Genomic DNA, 23,589 nt, shown 5'->3' with positions numbered 1-23,589 from the left:
CAAGGAATTAAAATGGGGGACCGCAATGTTGTTTTATCTTTATATGCAGATGATTTAATACTCTTCTTATCAAGAACTGCACAAAGTATCCCTTCACTATTGGAAATAATTAATGAATTCGGCTCCTTTTCGGGGTATAAGGTAAACCAGCCAAAATCAGAACTATTGTGGATAAAGCGGCCTAAAAAATATAGCTTTCAACACCCTTTTCAAGAGGTCAAACAAATTAAATATTTAGGGCTATATTTAAGTTCAAATCCAGAGTTGTGGTATTCATTAAACCACTCTAAATTTTTTCTAGAATGTTCCACAGTGTTGGAGAAGTGGAGACCATTACCTATTTCAGTCTCCGCCAGAATTATGATGTTGAAAACATTTTTATTTCCACAACTGTTGTATATAATGCAGAATTTCCCTATTTTTATAAAAAACGAAGATATGATGAAATATGATAGAGAATGTAAAGTTTTCATATGGGGTGGAAAGCGGGTGAGACTTGCTAAAAATACGTTGTATCTAGATAAAGATTATGGAGGGTTTGGTCTCCCCAATATTAAAACATATAATCAGGTCGCAATGTTAAAAATAGCAATTGATTGGATTACAGATAAAGACCATTGTTCTTTTAGAGATATAGAGGGTAGTATAATAAAACCATTTACCCTAAAAGCTATTTTACATACTCCTATATCTAAAATCCCAGCGATGATATTAAAGAATAAGATTGTTAGTAACATAGTTAAAGTATGGCAGAAATTCTGTGTAGATCTCAAAATAAACTTTAGGTTTTCCAAGTATCTTCCTATGGTGGGACACCCGGAATTTGGGCCAGGATTAAGTTTTGGTATTTTCCATCTATGGAAAAAAAAAGGATTAGAATTTTTACAACAACTATCTGATAAAGACACGGGGGCTATTAAATCATTTTCTCAGATACAATTTGAATATGCTATCCCGAGGCAGCATTTCTTCGCTTTTCTACAGGTTAGACAATTTTATAATTACATAACACAAAATCCCCAAGGTGATGGGGGTCTAGGGGCAATAGAAGCTGGATTACAGATATACCGGGCAGGTTTTCATTCAATAGCATTTTGGTACAGGATGGTATTGAAAAAAAAGGGTGAGATGCACCTAGAAATCCTCACAAAAAAATGGGAAAACTACTTCCCTGATTTACTACCCCAAGATATTAAACGGAGTATAGGGACAGTGGGTTTTAGATACACAGCCTGGAAGGAATCTCATAGTTATTTGGTTAACCTTGCATATATTACACCCATACGTTTAGCCAAATGGGACAAGAATTTTAAAGGGAATTGTTTTCACTGTTATGAGCCCCGGGCAGATATCGTTCATTGCTTATGGAGTTGCCCGAGGATATATCAGTTCTGGAAGAAAATAGAGTTTTGGCTGAATAGGTTCTTGAGTCAAAGGGTGGTTTTTACGCCTATAAGTATATTTTTCTTTATTTTTGACAATAAATATGTAAAAGGGGAGTATGCCTTATTAATATCAGCAATACAAATTGCCAGGAATTTAATTTTCCGGCACTGGAAAGCTAAAAAATACCCGAGTCTAGCGGACTTTGCCCAAAAAATGACTGTTCAATTAATTATAGAACTATTGAACCTAGAGCCAAACAAAGAAACCCAAGCTAGATATTTTCACATAAAATGGGTAGACATTATTAAATTACAACCATTGGTGATACAAGCAGACATCTTGAAATCTTTGCATAAAGCAGGTTTCATACCCCCGTGAGAGACATAGTATTGGATAGAATTACGTAGCTAGGCTTGATGTGATCAAACAAGGTTGATTGTGGGCTAGCTCTCTACCTCCAGAATGATATATAGTTGCAGTTTTCTGGGTCTTATATAAATAACTATATATATATATATATTTATTTTTTTTCTTGTGTTGGTGTTGTTTATCATGGTCTACTACAAAACAAGTTTTTGAAAATTCCCAATTGACGTATTAGGAGTAACTGGTCATAGGTTGTATTAATAAGGCAAGACAATATTATATATGGATCATGTTTAGGGTAGCATTGTAAGGGTATTTACTACATGTATAATGTGAGCCGGTTATAGTTTTCTATATCTATGCCTCTTCTTTCTTTTTTTTTTTTTTGATTGTACGATGTGTATCATGAATTGGTTGTCTGCTTAGACGTTTGTTTTATTTATGCTTATGTTTAGTTTCTTTTTTTGAAATGTTTGAGTAATATGAAAAAAAAAAAAACCCAGCAGTTTGCATACCTATGAAGCTAAGGCAAATTGTTAGTGAGCAGGTACACAGGATGACTGTTTGATTGTTTTCCCAGATGAGATTTGGCCCTGCGTGGCGCAATTTCGAAAAGATTTTGTTTTGTTATATCTGTTTTTGCATTTCTGTAAACTGCTGGATATATAAATAAATATATATAAAAAAAAAAAAAAAAAAAAAAACTCCCTTACCCCCAGTGACAGTTGAAATAATTGAATCCAACTGAGAACCAAAAAAATTGTTACCTTGGAAAGAAAGAGATAGTAATCTAGACTTAGATACCATGTCAGCATTCAAATATTTGAGCCACAAAGCACTTTAAAAATAATAAAATAGCTAAAGACATAGATCTAACATCAATTTTTATGATATCAAAAATGACATCACAGATAAAATGATTAGCATGTTGAAGCAAGCGAACAATGCTAGACAAATCAGGGTTTGTTTCCTGTTGCGCTAAGCTTTCCAACCAAACAGTTGATGCAGCTGCAACATCAGCCATAGAAATGGCAGGCCTGAGAAGATAGCTAGAATATAAATAAGCTTTCCTTAGATAAGATTCAAGTTTCCTATCTAAAGGGCCCTTAAAGGAAGTACTATCTTTCATAGGGATAGTAGTATGTTTGGCAAGAGTAGAAATAGCCCCATCAACTTTGGGGATTTTCTCCCAAAACTCCACTCTAACTGATGGCAAATGATACCATTTTTTAAACATTGAAGAAGGAATAAAATAATTACCAGGCCTATTCCATTCCTTTGAAATCATATCAGAAATAACATCAGGAACTGGAAAAACCTCTGGAGTAACCACAGGAGGTTTATAAACAGAATTTAAACGTTTACTAGTTTTAGTATCAAGAGGACTAGTTTCCTCAATATCCAAAGTAATCAACACCTCTTTTGACAAAGAAAGAATATCCTCCATCTTAAAGAGATAAGAAGATTTGTCAGTGTCAATATCTGAGGTAGGATCTTCTGAATCAGATAGATCCTCATCAGTGGAGGATAATTTAGTATGATGTCGGTCATTTGAAATGTCATCAACTTTATGAGAAGTTTTAAAAGACCTTTTACGTTTATTAGAAGGCGGAATAGCAGACAAAGCCTTCTGAATCACATCAGCAATAAAATCTTTTATATTCACAGGAATATCATGTACATTAGATGTTGAAGGAACAACAGGCATTGTACTAGTACTGATGGATACATTCTCTGCATGCAAAAGCTTATCATGAGAACTATTACATACCACAGCTGGAGATATAATCTCCGCTAACATACAACAGATACACTTTGGTAGAACTGTTATCAGGCAGCAGGAATCAAACAGTGGTTTCTGAGACAGGATCAGATTGAGACATCTTGCAAATGTATGAGAAAATAACAACAACATATAAAGCAAAATTATCAATTTCCTTATATGGCAGTTTCAGGAAAGGGAAAAAAATGCAAACAGAATAGCCCTCTGAGCATAGAAAAAGACAAGGGGCATATAGGAAGTGGGGTTTAAATAAATAAATTATTTGGCGCCAAGTATGACGCATAATGCAAAATGAATTTTTTTTGGCGCTAACAACATCCGGAAATGACGCAACTCGCGTCATGGCAGACGCAACCTTGTGCAAGGAAACCTGGCGTCAACTAAGACGCCGGAACTTACGAATTTGCGTCACCGAATGTACCTTCACTTAAAAAAAAAAAACGCACCAAGAATGACGCAATAAATATCAGGATTTTGCGGCCTCGCCAGCTTAATTTTGCCCGCAAAAATGAAATGAAAACAGTCAATTTCGAAGAAAAGACTATACCCCAGGTAAGAAAAAATAACTTACTAAATATGTTTTTCCCAATTTTGAAACTGATAGTCTGCAAAAGGAAAAATACATAAACCTGACTCATGGTAAATATAAGTACAATACATATATTTAGAATTTCACATTAATACATAAAGTGCCAAACCATAGCTGAGAGTGTCTTAAGTAATGAAAACATACTTACCGAAAGACACCCAATCCACATATAGCAGATAGCCAAACCAGTACTGAAACAGTTATCAGTAGAGGTAATGGAACATGAGAGAATATCGTCGATCTGAAAAGGGAGGTAGGAGATGAATCTCTACGACCAATAAACAGAGAACCTATGAAAAGATTTCCTGCGAGGAAAACCATAGAATTTAATAGGTGATACTCCCTTCACATCCCTCTGACATTCACTGTACTCTGAGAGGAATCAGGCTTCAAAATGCTGAGAAGCGCATATCACAGAAGAAAATCACGCACAAACTTACTTCACCACCTCCATAGGGAGGCAAAGTTTGTAAAAACTGAATTGTGGGTGTGGTGAGGGGTGTATTTATAGGTATTTTGAGGTTTGGGAAACTTTGCCCTCCTGGTAGGATTGTATATCCCATACTTCACTAGCTCATGGACTCTTGCCAATTACATGAAAGAAATACCGATTGCAACTCTAAAAAAATAACGGCCTGACAAAGCAGAGAATTTCTCTAGTAACATTTCCTATTGAACTGAAGCTTACCTTAACCATCTCTTCTAGTCTTCCCAAACGAACACTCCCTTCCATCATCCCTTTTAAATTATTGAGTTTTTCGGCTTCTAATCCTTTGGCCTAGGAAATAAAGTCAGTTATATTTTTATTCCAAAGTCTTTTTATTGAGAAACATTATGATTAACAGTATTTCACAAGTTCACAAAAAAAGAAAGACACACATTAAAAAGCAATATTATAAAATACAGAACAAGATGATTGTTTGCAAATGTGGGTTCTCATCATTTAGAACTTAAAAGAATAATTCTCGAACTTATTCTAAACAGGTTTTGCATATTAGTTTCGAGCATACAATATACGATCAAATATAAATAGAGATTCTAAGCATTGTCAGTTCTCCCTCATCGAACAACTAGGACCGCAGTCGTGTCAGGTCGTGCTTCTCCATTGATTGGTCTATGTTGTACCGTCTTATGATTTAAATAAGACTCCCAGAGAGCTTCTGTGTGTATATAAGAGTCCCTGGTGTCTGATCTATAGGATCTGAACTCCTCTAATTCTGCTTTTTGTCTCCACATGGTTAGAGTGGGGGGTGTGCTAGATTTCTAGATCTTGGCTATGAGGGTTTTCACACTATTTGAGAGTATTCTGAATAAGATTTTGTGAGCCTTGGAGGTGAGCTTACAGTGTTTATTGAGTAAAAATATTAGGGGGTCCATAGGAATCCTCGTCTGCAGGGCCACTTCAATTTCGTCAATGACTTCTCTCCATAGGTTATTAATACTATTACACCACCACCACATATGTCCCATTCCACTTCCCACATGTCCACATCTCCAACAACTGTTTTTGGTTGAAGGGTAGAGCCTATGTAGGCGTTTAGGGGTAAGATACCAGTTATGGAGAATTTTATAGTTCAGTTCAACTATGGCTGCCGAAGAAGAGGCGGCCTTGGTATTACTAAAAATGCTAGAGGCTACCTGGGGTAGTATAATGACCCCCAATTCTTTTTCCCAAGATTCTATGGAGTGTGGAAGGCATCCCGGCAGAGGGTGGGTTATAATGTTGTGGACTTTAGAGAGTGTATGTTTCATTCGGTTTTTGAGATGTGAATAATTTTTCTAGGGTAGTGAGGGGACGAATCATATTGAGGTTATGTATGTATGTAGTTAATGTATGTATGTAGTTATATAGTGATGAACTCTACGATAATTGAACCAATTATGTGACCAAAGGAATCCCTTTTCTTTGAGTTATTCAATGGGAAGTAGGTGTTCTGCACCTGAGATATGGTGTATAGCTATTTCAGGAGTTAAGTTATTCCTATAGTCTTGGGTTCCCAAATCCCTAATCGAGAATTCCGAGTTATGAATTAGGGATGTCAAAGGGGCTGGTCTAGAGGCGAGGTAGGGGTTTATTTTGTTCGCCAGTTCCCACTGAAGGAGAGTCTCCTTGGTAATTGGGTCTAATATAGCTTTGAGAGTATTTTCAAAATTTGGAGACCAGCAAACAGTTGGAAGGTTTATTCCCGGGTTGAGGCACCCCTCTAGTGAAACCCATCTTTTTTGTTCTTTATGTATCCTCCAATCTAAGACCCTTTGTAGGAAGATTGCTAATCTATATGACTCAATATTAGGGACCCCCAGGCCCCCATGGTCTCTAGAACTTGTCATGAAGTCAGTTATATTTTTACATATCTATTAACAAAAATGTAACCAAATAATACAAGTTAGACAAATGCATTACATAGTACTATAATAGGTATAACATAAAGGAATAGTTTAAGAGCTATTGCACACACACAGACTAGGGTGGAAAAACAGTGCTATACCATTAAGTGATATTTCATACTAGTCTACATATATCACACTACATATATCAAGCTCAGTGGTGTCTTTAGTTATTGGGAAATCTGTGGTTCCCTGAAACCCTCAACACCAACAATTTTGCTAATATTAGCCTTATATTTGTTAAAAAAAACAGAGGCTAGGGACACATGGAGGGGACACATGGAGGGGCTATACCCCCCCACCAGACAACCAGGTATAAATGACTTGTAATAAAATAAATTAATAAGACATAAATAAAGCTCAAGCCGGGTATAGACTCATGACATAAAACTAGCCTATAGGATCTGCTGCCCAGATAAACGCCCAATTGGCTTAGGCCAAAATACATACCTGGCACACCATTAGTTTAAGGAATCAGTAATGTCTAGCAAAGTATGAGGCCACAGTGGTGCAAGCTGTCAGAGGTTACAAAAATCCTCCAAAACAACAAAAGTGAACAAGTCCAAATGACAACAGCACTCACCAAACAATATACAATTTCACAGCTTTATTGGAGTTTCCCCATGGTACAAAAATTAAGACGACATCATTTTGGGCTTGTTGCCTTTAGTTATGTCAAGTAACACTGAATACCAAACATAGTGCCTTTTTAGGCATGTGCGAACAATAGGACACACCCCTTTAACCCTTTCAGGTATAACATACTTGAAACATACTTGAAACACAGATACATTGAGTTAGTTAAAATAATTGTTTGCAACATCAATCGGAAATAATAGCACAGTATAAGGGGAATATGCATGCATAAATACAATATCACCTTTATCTTAAGTAAAATCTTTGAAAACATCTTTTTTGAAAGACAATTTTATATATATATATATATATATATATATATATAAATGACACATTCTATAAAAGTGTATATGACACATTCTATAAAAAAATAGAAAGATCTAACTCCTTATTCATCTCTATTGGGAACATTGTATCTAGTTTAGTAATCCAAAATGCTTCCGTTTGTTTTAAAAGGAGAGTTCTATTCCCACCCTTTCTCAGTGGTTTAACATGATCAACAATCAAAAAAACTCACACTATGTCCTGCTTCTACGAAATGTTCGGCAACTGGATTCTTAATATATTTGTTCGACTTATGCTCAGTTATGTAGTCTCGGACAGATCTTGTTGTCTCTCCTACGTAGCTCCGCCCACATGGGCACTTGATGATGTATATAACAAAATTGGCGTTACACGTAAAAAAAAAAAAACAGAATTTATGTTTACCTGATAAATTGCTTTCTCCAACGGTGTGTCCGGTCCACGGCGTCATCCTTACTTGTGGGATATTCTCTTCCCCAACAGGAAATGGCAAAGAGCCCAGCAAAGCTGGTCACATGATCCCTCCTAGGCTCCGCCTACCCCAGTCATTCGACCGACGTTAAGGAGGAATATTTGCATAGGAGAAACCATATGTTACCGTGGTGACTGTAGTTAAAGAAAATAAATTATCAGACCTGATTAAAAAAACCAGGGCGGGCCGTGGACCGGACACACCGTTGGAGAAAGCAATTTATCAGGTAAACATAAATTCTGTTTTCTCCAACATAGGTGTGTCCGGTCCACGGCGTCATCCTTACTTGTGGGAACCAATACCAAAGCTTTAGGACACGGATGAAGGGAGGGAGCAAATCAGGTCACCTAAATGGAAGGCACCACGGCTTGCAAAACCTTTCTCCCAAAAATAGCCTCAGAAGAAGCAAAAGTATCAAATTTGTAAAATTTAGAAAAAGTGTGCAGTGAACACCAAGTCGCTGCCTTACATATCTGATCAACAGAAGCCTCGTTCTTGAAGGCCCATGTGGAAGCCACAGCCCTAGTGGAGTGAGCTGTGATTCTTTCAGGAGGCTGCCGTCCGGCAGTCTCATAAGCCAATCGGATAATGCTTTTAATCCAGAAGGAGAGAGAGGTAGAAGTTGCTTTTTGACCTCTCCGTTTATCAGAATAAACAACAAACAAAGACAAAGTTTGTCTGAAATCCTTAGTAGCTGCTAAGTAAAATTTGAGAGCACGAACTACATCCAAGTTGTGCAACAAACGTTCCTTCTTTGAAACTGGATTAGGACACAAAGAAGGCACAACTATCTCCTGGTTAATGTTTTTGTTAGAAACAACTTTTGGAAGAAAACCAGGTTTAGTACGCAAAACCACCTTATCTGCATGGAACACCAGATAAGGAGAAGAACACTGCAGAGCAGATAATTCTGAAACTCTTCTAGCAGAAGAAATTGCAACCAAAAACAAAACTTTCCAAGATAATAACTTAATATCAACGGAATGTAAGGGTTCAAACGGAACCCCCTGAAGAACTGAAAGAACTAGGTTGAGACTCCAAGGAGGAGTCAAAATTTTGTAGACAGGCTTGATTCTAACCAGAGCCTGAACAAAGGCTAGAACATCTGGCACAGCTGCCAGCTTTTTGTGAAGTAACACAGACAAGGCAGAAATCTGTCCCATCAAGGAACTTGCAGATAATCCTTTTTCCAATCCTTCTCGAAGGAAGGATAGACTCTTAGGAATCTTAACCTTGTCCCAAGGGAATCCTGCAGATTCACACCAACAGATATACCAAATTATGTGGTAATTTTTCTGGTTACAGGCTTTCAGGCCTGAACAAGAGTATTAATAACAGAATCTGAGAACCCTCGCTTTGATAAGATCAAGCGTTCAATCTCCAAGCAGTCAGCTGGAGTGGGTCGAACGGACCTAGAACAAGAAGGTCTCTCAAAGGTAGCTTCCATGGTGGAGCCGATGACATATTCACCAGATCTGCATACCAAGTCCTGCGTGGCCACGCAGGAGCTATCAAAATCACCGACGCCCTCTCCTGATTGATCCTGGCTACCAGCCTGGGGATGAGAGGAAACGGCGGGAACACATAAGCTAGTTTGAAGGTCCAAGGTGCTACTAGTGCATCCACTAGAGCCGCCTTGGGATCCCTGGATCTGTACCCGTAGTAAGGAACTCTGAAGTTCTGACGAGAGGCCATCAGATCCATGTCTGGAATGCCCCACGGTTGAGTGACTTGGGCAAAGATTTCCGGATGGAGTTCCCACTCCCCCGGATGCAATGTCTGACGACTCAGAAAATCCGCTTCCCAATTTTCCACTCCTGGGATGTGGATAGCAGACAGGTGGCAGGAGTGAGACTCCGCCCATAGAATGATTTTGGTCACTTCTTCCATCGCTAGGGAACTCCTTGTTCCCCCCTGATGGTTGATGTATGAACTTGGCCCTCGCTAGCTGAGGCCAAGCTTTGAGAGCATTGAATATCGCTCTCAGTTCCAGAATATTTATCGGTAGAAGAGATTCTACCCGAGACCAAAGACCCTGAGCTTTCAGGGATCCCCAGACCGCGCCCCAGCCCATCAGACTGGCGTCGGTCGTGACAATGACCCACTCTGGTCTGCGGAAGGTCATCCCTTGTGACAGGTTGTCCAGGGACAGCCACCAACGGAATGAGTCTCTGGTCCTCTGATTTACTTGTATCTTCGGAGACAAGTCTGAATAGTCCCCATTCCACTGACTGAGCATGAACAGTTGTAATGGTCTTAGATGAATGCGCACAAAAGGAACTATGTCCATTGCCGCTACCATCAAACCTATCACTTCCATGCACTGCGCTATGGAAGGAAGAGGAACGGAATGAAGTATCCGACAAGAGTCTATAAGTTTTGTTTTTCTGGCTACTGTCAGAAAAATCCTCATTTCTAAGGAGTCTATTATAGTTCCCAAGAAGGGAACCCTCGTTGACGGAGATAGAGAACTCTTTTCCACGTTCACTTTCCATCCGTGAGATCTGAGAAAGGCCAGGACAATGTCCGTGTGAGCCTTTACTTGAGGAAGGGACGACGCTCGAATCAGAATGTCGTCCAAGTAAGGTACTACAGCAATGCCCCTTGGTCTTAGCACCGCCAGAAGGGACCCTAGTACCTATGAGAAAATCCTAGGAGCAGTGGCTAATCCGAAAGAAAATGCCACGAACTGGAAATGCTTGTCCAGGAATGCAAACCTTAGGAACCGATGATGTTCCTTGTGGATAGGAATATGTAGATACGCATCCTTGAAATCCACCTTGGTCATGAATTGACCTTCCTGGATGGAAGGAAGAAGTGTTCGAATGGTTTCCATCTTGAACGATGGAACCTTGAGAAACTTGTTCAAGATCTTGAGATCTAAGATTGGTCTGAACGTTCCCTCTTTTTTGGGAACTATGAACAGATTGGAGTAGAACCCCATCCCTTGTTCTCCTAATGGAACAGGATGAATCACTCCCATTTTTAGCAGGTCTTCTACCCAATGTAAGAATGCCTGTCTTCTTATGTGGTCTGAAGACAACTGAGACCTGTGGAACCTCCCCCTTGGAGGAAGCCCCTTGAACTCCAGAGAATAACCTTGGGAGACTATTTCTAGCGCCCAAGGATCCAGAACATCTCTTTCCCAAGCCTGAGCGAAGAGAGAGAGTCTGCCCCCCACCAGATCCGGTCCCGGATCGGGGGCCCGCATTTCATGCTGTCTTGGTAGCAGTGGCAGGTTTCCTGGCCTGCTTTCCTTTGCTCCAGCCTTGCATAGGTCTCCAGGCTGGATTGGCTTGAGAAGTATTACCTTCCTGCTTAGAGGACGTAGCCCTTGGGGCTGATCCGTTTCTGCGAAAGGGAAGAAACTTAGGTTTATTTTTGGTCTTGAAAAGACCTATCCTGAGGAAGGGCGTGGCCCTTGCCCCCAGTGATATCAGAGATAATCTCTTTCAAGTCAGGGCCAAAGAGTGTTTTCCCCTTGAAAGGAATGTCAAGCAATTTGTTCTTGGAAGACGCATCCGCTGCCCAAGATTTTAACCAAAGCGCTCTGCGCCACAATAGCAAACCCAGAATTTTTTCGCCGCTAACCTAGCCAATTGCAAGGTGGCGTCTAGGGTGAAAGAATTAGCCAATTTAAGAGCACGAATTCTGTCCATAATCTCCTCATAAGAAGAAGAATTACTAATAATCGCCTTTCCTAGCTCATCAAACTAGAAACACGCGGCTGCAGTGACAGGGACAATGCATGCAATTGGTTGTAGAAGGGAACCTTGCTGAACAAACATCTTTAGCAGACCTTCTAATTTTTTATCCATAGGATCTTGGAAAGCACAACTATCTTCTATGGGTATAGTGGCGCGCTTGTGTAGAGTAGAAACCGCCCCCTCGACCTTGGGGACTGTCTGCCATCAGTCCTTTCTGGAAAACAATTTTATAAATATGGGGGGAGGTACTAAAGGTATACCGGGCCTGTCCCATTCTTTACTAACAATGTACGCCACCCGCTTGGATATAGGAAAAGCTTCGGGGGGCCCCGGGGCCTCTAAGAACTTTTCCATTTTACATAGTGGTTCTGGAATGACCAGATAATCACAATCATCCAAATTGGATAACACCTCCTTAAGCAGAGCGCGGAGATGTTCCAACTTAAATTTAAAAGTAATCACATCAGGTTCAGCTTGTTGAGAAATGTTTCCTGAATCTGAAATTTCTCCCTCAGACAAAACCTCCCTGGCCCCCTCAGACTGGTGTAGGGGCCCTTCAGAAACCATATCATCAGCGTTCTCATGCTCTACAGAATTTTCTAAAACAGAGCAGTCGCGCCTTCGCTGATAAGTGGGCATATTGGCTAGAATGTTTTTGATAGAATTATCCATTACAGCCGTTAAATGTTGCATAGTAAGGAGTATTGGCGCACTAGATGTACTAGGGGCCTCCTGTATGGGCAAGACTGGTGTAGACGAAGGAGGGGATGATGCAGTACCATGCTTACTCCCCTCACTTGAGGAATCATCTTGGGCATCATTTTTACTAAAATTTTTTATGACCTAAAATACATATAGTTAAATGAGAAGGAACCTTGGTTTCCCCACAGTCAGAACACAATCTATCTGGTAGTTCCGACATGTTAAACAGGCATAAACTTGATAACAAAGCACAAAAAACGTTTTAAAATAAAACCGTTACTGTCACTTTAAATTTTAAACTAAACACACTTTATTATTGCAATTGCGAAAAAGTATGAAGGAATTGTTCAAAATTCACCAAAATTTCACCACAGTGTCTTAAAATAACGGAACCGGAGCCGTTTTTATATTTAACCCCTTTACAGTCCCTGGAATCTGCTTTGCTGAGACCCAACCAAGCCCAAAGGGGAATACGATACCAAATGATGCCTTCAGAAAGACTTTTCTATGTATCAGAGCTCCACACACATGCAGCTGCATGCCATGCTGTCCTCAAAAACAAGTGCGCCATACCGGCGCGAAAATGAGGCTCTGACTATGATTAGGGAAAGCCCCTAAAGAATAAGGTGTCTAAAACAGTGCCTGCCGATATAATCATATCAAAATACCCAGAATAAATGATTCCTCAAGGCTAAATATGTGTTAATAATGAATCGATTTAGCCCAGAAAAAGTCTACAGTCTTAATAAGCCCTTGTGAAGCCCTTATTTACTATCTTAATAAACATGGCTTACCGGATCCCATAGGGAAAATGACAGCTTCCAGCATTACATCGTCTTGTTAGAATGTGTCATACCTCAAGCAGTAAGAGACTGCACACTGTTCCCCCAACTGAAGTTAATTGCTCTCAACAGTCCTGTGTGGAACAGCCATGGATTTTAGTTACGGTGCTAAAATCATTTTCCTCATACAAACAGAAATCTTCATCTCTTTTCTGTTTCTGAGTAAATAGTACATACCAGCACTATTTTAAAATAACAAACTCTTGATTGAATAATAAAAACTACAGTTAAACACTAAAAAACTCTAAGCCATCTCCGTGGAGATGTTGCCTGTACAACGGCAAAGAGAATGACTGGGGTAGGCGGAGCCTAGGAGGGATCATGTGACCAGCTTTGCTGGGCTCTTTGCCATTTCCTGTTGGGGAAGAGAATATCCCACAAGTAAGGATGACGCCGTGGACCGGACACACCTATGTTGGAGAAAAAAACATTACTGAAACATTTCTTCCCATTCCGGGGATGGAAGAACACTTTACCTTTATTCATGTTGTTGCAATTACAACATCCCAAACAGGGATAACATCCATGTTTTCTTTCAGTGATATACATCTGCCTTTTAATACTGCTGGGACCTACATCAGAATTAATGAGTTTGTGTCTCAAACTACTGCATCATTTATATGCAGGCATAAAGCTTATTTGGAATTCTGGGACATTTGGATTACACTTTCCTAGAATATGCCAATATTTTCTTTCTAATGACACGATGAGTCCACGGATCATCTAATTACTATTGGGAATATCACTCCTGCCCAGCAGGAGGCGGCAAAGAGCACCACAGCAAAGCTGTAAAATATCACCTCCCTTCCCTCCCACCCCAGTCATTCTCTTTGCCTACGTTAGAGCAAGGAAGTGGTAAAGTTAGGTGTTAGAAAAAGATTCTTAAAGCAAGATTTTATTATTTTTTAAGTAGTGCAAGATTGTGCTGCTTTGTACTAGGGTGTAGCCGTAGTCCACATCAGTCTCTTCAGTAGGGCAGTGGTGGCTTTAGAGCAATGGGAACTTGTGGGACATAATTCTCACTGCGCCTCCCATGTAATTTATGCTGTCCTAACTCTGTAAGCCTGAGTAAAATTACTCAGTCTTTTTTCCTTTCCGCAGGGCTATGTGAGGGAGAGGACCTCTCAAATCTGGTGAGCTGCCTTGCTGTCGGGCAGATTTGTGAGGTAAGTGCTGACTTTATTATTTCTGGGAAGGAGAGACACTCAGAAAATGTGGGCACTTTATTTCAAACACACAAAAATATGACAAAGGGGCTAATTTAAGCAAAGGCACTTTATATTGAAGGGACACTTAAACTCTTCTAAACTGGAGAGGATTGACAGCCTTTTTAGCAGGCACTGGGGCTAAAGAGAATTTTAGGCTATGGTGGTTCCACTTCTCCCGGCGGTTAAACTTTATAACATAAAATACCGACCGGGAGATTTTGGTTTGAGAACGCCTACGATGGGCGGAGCTACGTGAGGCTGCAATCTGAGTTGCGCGCCACTTTTACTTCTCTTCCGGGTGCGGAGGAATAGTTTTTCTGGGTCTGGCTAGAAACGCTTTATTTTACTAAAAGCAGGCGTTTCTAGGACCGGAAAACTGCTGCTGCTGGGTTCCGGATCATTTACCTAGAAGGAATATCAAGCTGCGGTGTAGTAGGTCAGGTAGGCACCTCAGCAAAGAAGATGAGGTGTAGAGGTATTCATTTTATTATTATCATTCAAAGAATTTTTCACTTCTGCAGCCGAAGTAAAAAAGGTTACGGTTTAAATTTAAAGAGACAGTAACGGTTTTGTTATTTTAATTTTTAATTAAAAAAATCAAGGTTATAATTTGATAATTTGATCCATTGTGATGGACCAAGAGGCTTTGCAAAATGTCACTTGTTCTTTGTGTTTTAATGCGAATGTGGAACCACCAATCCCTTTCTGTGCCTCATGTATTGAGAGAACTTTAAATTACAGGGATAGACTCTTTTCTGAGCAAACATTTTCCAAGGAGGATGCTGTTCAGGAGTCTAATGACAATGTACAATATATGCTGCAGCTTTCTCCTCAAGCGTCCCAACTTGTATCGCCCACACATGCAGTGCCCTGCGCTTCCTCTCTAACTCCTCCTAGAGTTACGTTGCAAGACATCGCTTCTCTCATGTCCTCTGCGGTTTCTGATGCATTATCTGCCTTTCCCATGCTGCAGGGAAAGCGCAAGAGGAAGAGTAGACATTCAGTAGGTGAGGTTACTGACGCAGTTGTTGCTATTTCAGATGCCCCCTCCCAGAAGCCTGAGGAGGAGGATCTTTCGGTAGCATCTGAGGGTGAGATCTCAGACTCCGACAGTATAATTCCTCCTGCTGATACTGAAGTTGTATCCTTCAGGTTTAAGCTTGAACACCTCCGTCTGTTACTTAAGGAGGTTTTAGTTACATTGGACGACAGCGACACTATGGTCGTAGTTAATCCGAAGAAATCCAGTAAGCTAAACAAATATTTTAAGGTACCTTCCTAGGTAGAGGTTTTTCCTGTACTAGACCGAGCTTCTGAGATCATTGCTAAGGAATGGGAGAGACCGGGTATACCTTTTTCTCCATCTCCTATATTTAAAAAGATGTTTCCCATAGCTGACTCTATCAAGGAGGCTTGGCAAACAGTACCCAAGTTGGAAGGAGCTGTTTCCACTCTGGCCAAGAGAACTACTATTCCCAAAGAGGATAGTTGTGCCTTTAAAGATCCTATGGACAAAAAAAATAGAGGGGTTACTCAAGAAGATGTATGTACACCAAGGTTTACAATGGCAACCTGCTGTGTGCATAGCTACAGTCACTAGAGAGGCGGCATATTGGTTTGATGCATTGTCCGATGCTATTAGGACAGACATTTTCCTTGATGAGATCCAGGATAGGATAAAAGCCCTTAAGTTGGCTAATTCCTTTATTACTGATGCTTCCCTACAGGTTATCAAACTTGGAGCAAAGATTTCAGGTTTTGCTGTTCTAGCCCGGAGAGCCTTATGGTTAAAACCTTGGTCTGCGGATGTGTCATCTAAGTCTAAACTTTTAGCGATTCCTTACAAAGGGAAGACCTTGTTTGGACCGGGCTTGACGGAAATAATCTCCGATATTACGGGAGGAAAGGGTCATCTTCTCCCTCAGGATAAGAGGAACAATCAAAAGGGATGTCAGAGTAATTTTCGTTCCTTTCAAAATTTCAAGGGAAATTCTTCTGCTTCCTCTTCCAAGCAAGAACAGTCTAAACCTTCCTGGAGACCCAATGAGTCTTGGAACAAGGGAAAACAATCCAAAAAGCCTGCTATTGAATCAAAGACAGCATGAAGGGTCTGCCTCCGATCCGGACCGGATCTTGTAGGGGGCAGGCTTTCCTTCTTCGCTCAGGCTTGGGTTTGAGATGTTCAAAATCCCTGGGCAGTGGACATAGTGTCCCAGGGATACAAACTAGAGTTCAAAAGTGTTCCTCCCAGAGGCAGGTTTCTGCATTCAAGATTATCTGTAGACCAGACAAAAAGAGAGGCGTTCTTACACTGTGTACGGGACCTCTCTGACCTGGGAATGATAGTTTCTGTTCCGATGCAGGAATGGGGTTTGGGGTTTTATTCTAATCTGTTTGTGGTTCCCAAAAAGCAGGGAACCTTCAGGCCAATTTTAGATCTCAAGAGTCTAAACAAATTCCTCAGATTACCGTCCTTCAAGATGGAAACTATTTGTTCCATTCTTCCTTTGGTCCAAGAGGGTCAATTTATGACAACGGTGGATTTAAAGGATGCGTATCTGCATGTTCCCATTCACAAGAATCACCACAAGTTTCTAAGGTTTTCTTCTCTAGACAAACACTTCCAATTCGTGGCTCTTCCTTTCGGTCTTGCCACAGCTCCCAAAGGTTCTGGGATCTCTTTTGGTGGTGCTCCGATTACGGGGCATCGCAGTGGCGCCCTATCTGGACGACATCCTGGTCCAGGCGCCATCCTTACAACAAGCAAGGTCCCACACGGAAATGTTGTTATCCTTCCTGCGATCTCACGGATGGAAGGTAAATTTGGAAAAGAGCTCCTTAGTTCCAAATACAAGGGTAACTTTCTTGGGAACCATAATAGATTCCCTATCAATGAAGATTTTTCTGACAGAAGTCAGGAAATTAAAAGATTCTTGCCTAGCGCCTAGCCGCTCCTCGGCCATCAGTGGCTCAGTGCATGGAGGTAATCGGGCTGATGGTGGCGGCAATGGACATCATCCCGTTCTCTCGTTTCCACCTCAGACCTCTGCAGTAAAACATGCTCAGTCAATGGAATGGAGATTATGCGGATTTGTCTCCACGAATACTACTGAAGCAGGAGACAAGGGATTCTCTTCAATGGTGGTTGTCTCAGGTTCATCTCTCCCAGGGAACCTGCTTCCGCAGACCCTCCTGGGTGATTGTGACAACAGACACCAGCCTTCTATGATGGAGAGCAGTCTGGGGCTCCCTAAAAGCTCAGGGAGTATGGACTCAGTCAGAGTCTGTTCTGCCTATAAACATACTGGAGCTGAGAGCGATCTTCAATGCTCTTCTGGCCTGGCCCCAGTGAGCCTCGGCCCAGTTTATCAGGTTCTAGTCGGACAACATAACTTCAGTGGCTTACATCAATCATCAGGGAGGAACGCAGAGTTCCTTAGCAATGACAGAGGTAGCCAAGATAATTTGGTGGGTGGAGGCCCACTCTTGCTGTCTGTCGGCGATCCACATCCCAGGGGTAGACAACTGGGAGGCGGACTTCCTGAGCAGACAGACCTTTCACCCGGGGGAGTGGGAACTCCATCCGGAAGTGATTTCCAGCCTGATTCTCAAATGGGGTCAGCCGGAATTGGATCTCATGGGATCTCGACAGAATGCCAAGCTTCCGAGGTACGGATCGAGGTCAAGGGACCCTCAGGTAGTATTGATAGACGCCCTGGCGGTACCTTGGAATTTCAGCCTTGCTATTTCCTATGTTCGCTCTTCTTCCTCGAGTCATTGCTCGAATCAAGCAAGAGAGGGCGTCGGTGATTCTCATTGCACCAGCTTAGCCTTGCAGGATTTGGTATGCAGACCTGTCATCTCTTCCACCTTGGAGACTTCCGTTGAGGAAGGACCTTCTACTTCAAGGGCCTTTCCTTCATCCAAATCTAGTTTCTCTGAAGCGGACTGCGTGGAGATTGAATGCTTAATTTTATCCAAGCGGGGATTTTCAGATTCAGTCATTGAGACCATGATTCAGGCTTGTAAACCTGTGACTAGAAAGATTTACCACAAGATATGGCGTAAATATCTATATTGGTGTGAATCCAAGGGCTACTCTTGGAGCAGAGTTAGGATTCCTAGAATTCTGTCATTTCTCCAAGAAGGTTTGGAGAAAGGATTATCTGCTAGTTCCCTAAAGGTTCAAATATCTGCCTTGTCTATTTTGTTACATAAACGTCTGGCAGACGTTCCAGATATGCAATGATTTTGTCAGGCCTTGGTCAGGATCAGGCCTGTGTTCAAATCAGTTACTCCTCCCTGGAGTCTTAATTTAGTTCTTAAGGTTCTTCAAGGGGCTCCGTTTGAGCCCATGCATTCCTTAAATATTAAGTTGTTATCTTGGAAAGTTTTGTTTCTCGTGGCTATTTCATCTGCTCGTAGAGTGTCAGAGCTCTCGGCATTACAGTATGAGTCACCTTACCTTATTTTTCATTCGGATAAGGTAGTTTTACGTACAAAGTTAGGTTTTCTTCCTAAAGTTGTTTCTGACCGGAACATTAATCAGGAAATTGCGGTTCCTTCTTTGTGTCCTAATCTTTCTTCTCAGAAGGAACGACTTCTGCACAATTTAGACGCGGTACATGCTCTAAAATTTTACTTGCAGGCGACTAAGGATTTTCATCAATCTTCTGCCTTGTTTGTGGTTTTCTCTGGAAAATGTAAGGGACAGAAAGCTACGGCTACTTCTCTTTCCTTTTGGCTGAAGAGTATCATACGTTCTGCCTATTAAACTGCTGGACTGCAGCCTCCAGAGAGGGTTACGGCTCATTGCACGAGGGCTGTTTCTTCCTCATGGGCATTCGAAAATGAGGCTTATGTAGATTAGATTTGCAAGGCTGCCACTTGGCTTTCTCTTCACACGTTTTCAAAATTCTACAAATTTGACACTTTTGCCTCGGCTGAGGCCGCTTTTGGGACAAAGGTTTTTCAAGCAGTGGTGCCTTCCGTTTAGGTTCCCTGTCTTGTCCCTCTGTGTACTCTAGCTTGGGTATTGATTCCCAATAGTAATTAGATGATCCGTGGACTCATTGTGTCATTAGAAAGAAAAGACAAATGTATGCTTACCTGATAAAATTAATTATTTCTTGACACAATGAGTCCACGGCCCTCCCTGTTCTTTAGACAGGTTGTGGTTATGTTATAAACATCAGACACCTCTGCACCTTGTTGCTTCCTTTCTCTCCTTTACTTCGGTCGAATGACTGGGGTGGGAGGGAAGGGAGGTGATCTTTAACAGCTTTGCTGTGGTGCTCTTTGCCGCCCCCTGCTGGACAGGAGTGATATTCCCAATAGTAATTAAATGATCCGTGGACTCATTGTGTCAAGAAATAAATAAATTTATCAGGTAAGCATAACTTTTCTTTTTTCAATATAGATATAACCTTGGGACTCAAAGAATTATATTGCATAACACAGACTAGATTGTCTTTTGTCTTTTTTTGACTTCATCTCAACTTTAGTAGGCTTCGTCAATTCCTCCTTACTCAATGTCAATACATCCATGATCTCTTGTTCAATCAATGTCTCAGTGTAACCCCTATCTACAAACCCATGGGGAAACTCCAATAAAGCTGTGAAATTGTATATAGTTTGGTGAGTGCTGCTGTCATTTGGACTTGTTCACTTTTGTTGGTTTGGAGGATTTTTGGTGTGGAACCTCCGACAGCTTGCACCACTGTGGCCTCACACTGTGCTGGACATTACCGATACCTTGGATTGTTTGCCACACTAGTCATTGCACTGTGGACCCCCATGCTTTTTTTTGCATATTATTGAGATTATGCAAACCACGAAGGAGAATCAAACCTAAACGGTATTTACGTATACTGATGTGGAAGCTGCATGCATAACTACTTTGGTCAGGGGCACTAGAGACTTTCTAAGGATCATGCCTTCAGAATTAAATGAAAAAGGTATGAAAAGGTTTCAAGAAAGAAAGTATCCTATGAATTACACTCTGCTACCCTGGCGGAATATCGAGTTAGACGTATCCCCCGAGGACTCAGAATGAGTGTGCATCCTACCTTGTTGTCTACAAATAAAGAGTACTGTGAGAAATTTGAGTATATATTGAACAAGTGCTCTTTTGATTTAATAGTACTAACGTTGGAGTACTTACAGAGGGAGTTCATGTTGCAGCAGGAATGGAGGAGACTAGTACCTTGATTAAAGCAAGAAAGAGATTGAAATTCTTGCGAGAAGGAGGATTATTCTACCAGATCTGTATACAGATAGAAATCGGAACAGACCGGAGGTGATGTCAGAGCGACTTCCGGTGGCGCAGGAACAAGAGATGTCGAGATAGGAACAACACCTCGAGCTCCAGATAAGGCTCAAGTGTGTCGGCGGGGGACCTGGAAGGAGAAAGAGGAGACGGCGAGGGGGTGAAAACACCGTCACAGAGGCAGTGAAGGATCTACACCGCAGCAATCGGAGTCGGTGGGGAAACCGACATTAGATACATCCTTGGTAGTAAATATATCAAAGAGATGTATAACTGAAGATGAACTTAACTTATTACAAAAGGGATTGTCATTCTGTCCTGCTGCCAAAGAGGATCTATTTAAAATACATAAAGACTTATATTGTGTTTTCAGGACACTGAAACTCAATTCCTTTTTTTCTAAAGAGGTGTCTATGGGTATAAGACAAAATACTGTGATGAATGATATTGACACTAATGATTTATCTTTAAAAGCACTGGGTCTGAGAAATAAAAGCAAATTCATCCCATATGTATATGATCATAGTATTGATGTTTACTCAAATTTGGTTTTGGATGAGGTTAAATAGTTACATTTAGAAATGGAGAAAAAAAAAAAAATCAGAAAATGGGGAATGAGAAGAATTTTGGGCACAAAGAGAGAAAGGCCTTGAAGTCATTAAGATCTAGCACTGACATTATATTGAAACCTGCCGATAAGGGCGGGGCCACTGTGAAACTTGATAAAGAGTATTACATTAATGAGATCAGATCTCAATTAGCAGATGAAAAAGTATATTGCCCGTTACCCCAAAATCCCATATATGACATCCAAAAAGAGATTGAAAGTGTTATTAAAAAGAGCTGTCAACAATGGATTAATTGATAAAGCAGAAGCGACATTTTTAACATGTTATATACCTTACCAAAGGTATATAAAAATCTAGAATCACCACCTGGACGCCCTATTGTGTCCAGTATAGGGTAAGCATGTTCTCAAATCTCTATTTGCTGAGATCATATATTGAGACCCTTTGTGGAACTTACAAACTCATACATTAGGGATAACAGTGACTTTTTAAATAAAATAAGGGAATTGCCTATCACATGTGACAAAGTAATATTATACACCTTAGACGTATCAAGCCTATACAGCTCCATCCCCCACACAACAGGGACAGATACAGTTAGGAAAGTTTTAGTGCAGTCAGGAAAATATGACACACATATTTGACACACAAATAGATTTCATCTTAGACCTTTTGGATATAGTACTTAGATGTAATTATTTTTTGTTTCAGGACAATCTCTACATACAGCTGCAAGGCACAGCTATGGGATCCAATGTCACCCCAAAGTATGCAAACCTATTCATGAACGCATTTGAATTGAAGTTTGTCTATGAAAACCCTATGTTTTGGATCCCTATATGAGTTTGTGGGAGAAATTAATATTGCAACTACACAGATCAATTTCAGTCTGTCACGCAGTGAAGAAAAAAAATTGAGTTTCTTGATACCACTGTATATAAGGTTAGACAGACTTTGGAAACTGATCTGTTTGTGAAAGCCACTGATAAAAATAATGTTTTACACTTTAATAGTGCCCATACTATTAAATTAAAGGAATCATTACCCCGCAGTCAATTATTAAGAGTAAAAAGGATCGTCTCGGATGAGACACTTGTACCAATTAAACTAAGGGAGATGGGTAAAAAGTTTGTAAAAAGGAAATTTATGCTTACCTGATAAATTGATTTCTTCTACGATACGACGAGTCCACGGATTCATCCTTACTTGTGGGATATTATCCTCCTGCTAACAGGAAGTGGCAAAGAGCACCACAGCAGAGCTGTATATATAGCTCCTCCCTTCTCTCCACGCCCAGTCATTCGACCAAAGGTATAGGAAGAGAAAGGAACAGCTAAAAGGTGAAGAGGTGACTGAAGTTTTGAAAATAAAATAAATTCTGTCCTAAAAAGACAGGGCGTGGACTTGTATCGTAGAAGAAATCAATTTATCAGGTAAGCATAAATTTCCTTTTCTTATACAAGATACGACGAGTCCACGGATTCATCCTTACTTGTGGGATACAATACCAAAGAAACAGGACACAGATGAATGGGAGGGACAAGACAGATACCTAAACGGAAGGCACCACTGCTTGAAGAACCTTTCTCCCAAAAATAGCCTCTGAAGAAGCAAAAGTATCAAATTTGTAAAATTTGGAAAAAGTATGAAGGGAGGACCAAGTCGCAGCCTTACAAATCTGTTCAACAGAAGCATCGTTTTTAAAAGCCCATGTGGAAGCCACCGCTCTAGTAGAATGAGCCGTAATTTTTTCAGGAGGCTGCTGTCCAGCAGTCTCGTATGCCAGGCGGATGATGCTTTTCAGCCAAAAAGAAAGAGAGGTAGCCGTAGGTTTTTGACCCCTACACTTTCCAGAATACACAATGAATAGAGAAGATGTTTGACGGAAATCCTTGGTCGCTTGTAAGTAAAACTTCAAGGCACGAACCACGTCCAAGTTATGTAACAGACGTTCCTTTTAGACGAAGGATTAGGACACAAGGAAGGAACAACAATTTCCTGATTAATATTCTTATTTGAAACAACCTTAGGAAGGAATCCAGGTTTAGTACGCAAAACCACCTTATCAGAATGGAATATAAGATAAGGCAAATCCCATTGTAACACAGAAAGCTCAGAAACTCTTCGAGCAGAAGAGATAGCAACTAAGAACAAAACTTTCCAAGATAAAAGCTTAATATCTATGGAATGCATGGGTTCAAACGGAACCCCTTGAAGAACATTGAGAACTAAATTCAAACTCCATGGCGGAGCAAAAGGTTTAAACACAGGCTTTATTCTTATTAAAGCCTGACAAAAAGACTGAAAGTCCGGGACATCCGCCAGACGCTTGTGTAGTAAAATTGACAAAGCAGAAATTTGTCCCTTTAA

The 23,589-nt window shown here is 40.7% G+C and overlaps 1 protein-coding gene across 1 annotated transcript in view; it reads right to left on the bottom strand.

The window, feature by feature from the left end:
* Positions 1–23,589, bottom strand: part of CEP89 (centrosomal protein 89) — an 805,336-nt gene that overhangs the window by 330,565 nt on the left and 451,182 nt on the right. The window contains exon 16 of the mRNA XM_053701611.1: positions 4,813–4,902. Within this exon, the coding sequence (XP_053557586.1) occupies positions 4,813–4,902 (90 nt within the window). The remainder of the gene's footprint in view (positions 1–4,812; positions 4,903–23,589) is intronic.

Source organism: Bombina bombina, chromosome 1 (genome assembly GCF_027579735.1).
Source record: "Bombina bombina isolate aBomBom1 chromosome 1, aBomBom1.pri, whole genome shotgun sequence".
NCBI classification, from domain to species: domain Eukaryota; kingdom Metazoa; phylum Chordata; class Amphibia; order Anura; family Bombinatoridae; genus Bombina; species Bombina bombina.
Note: the sequence above shows the minus strand (reverse complement) of the source record. Positions and strands in the feature narration are given on the sequence as shown.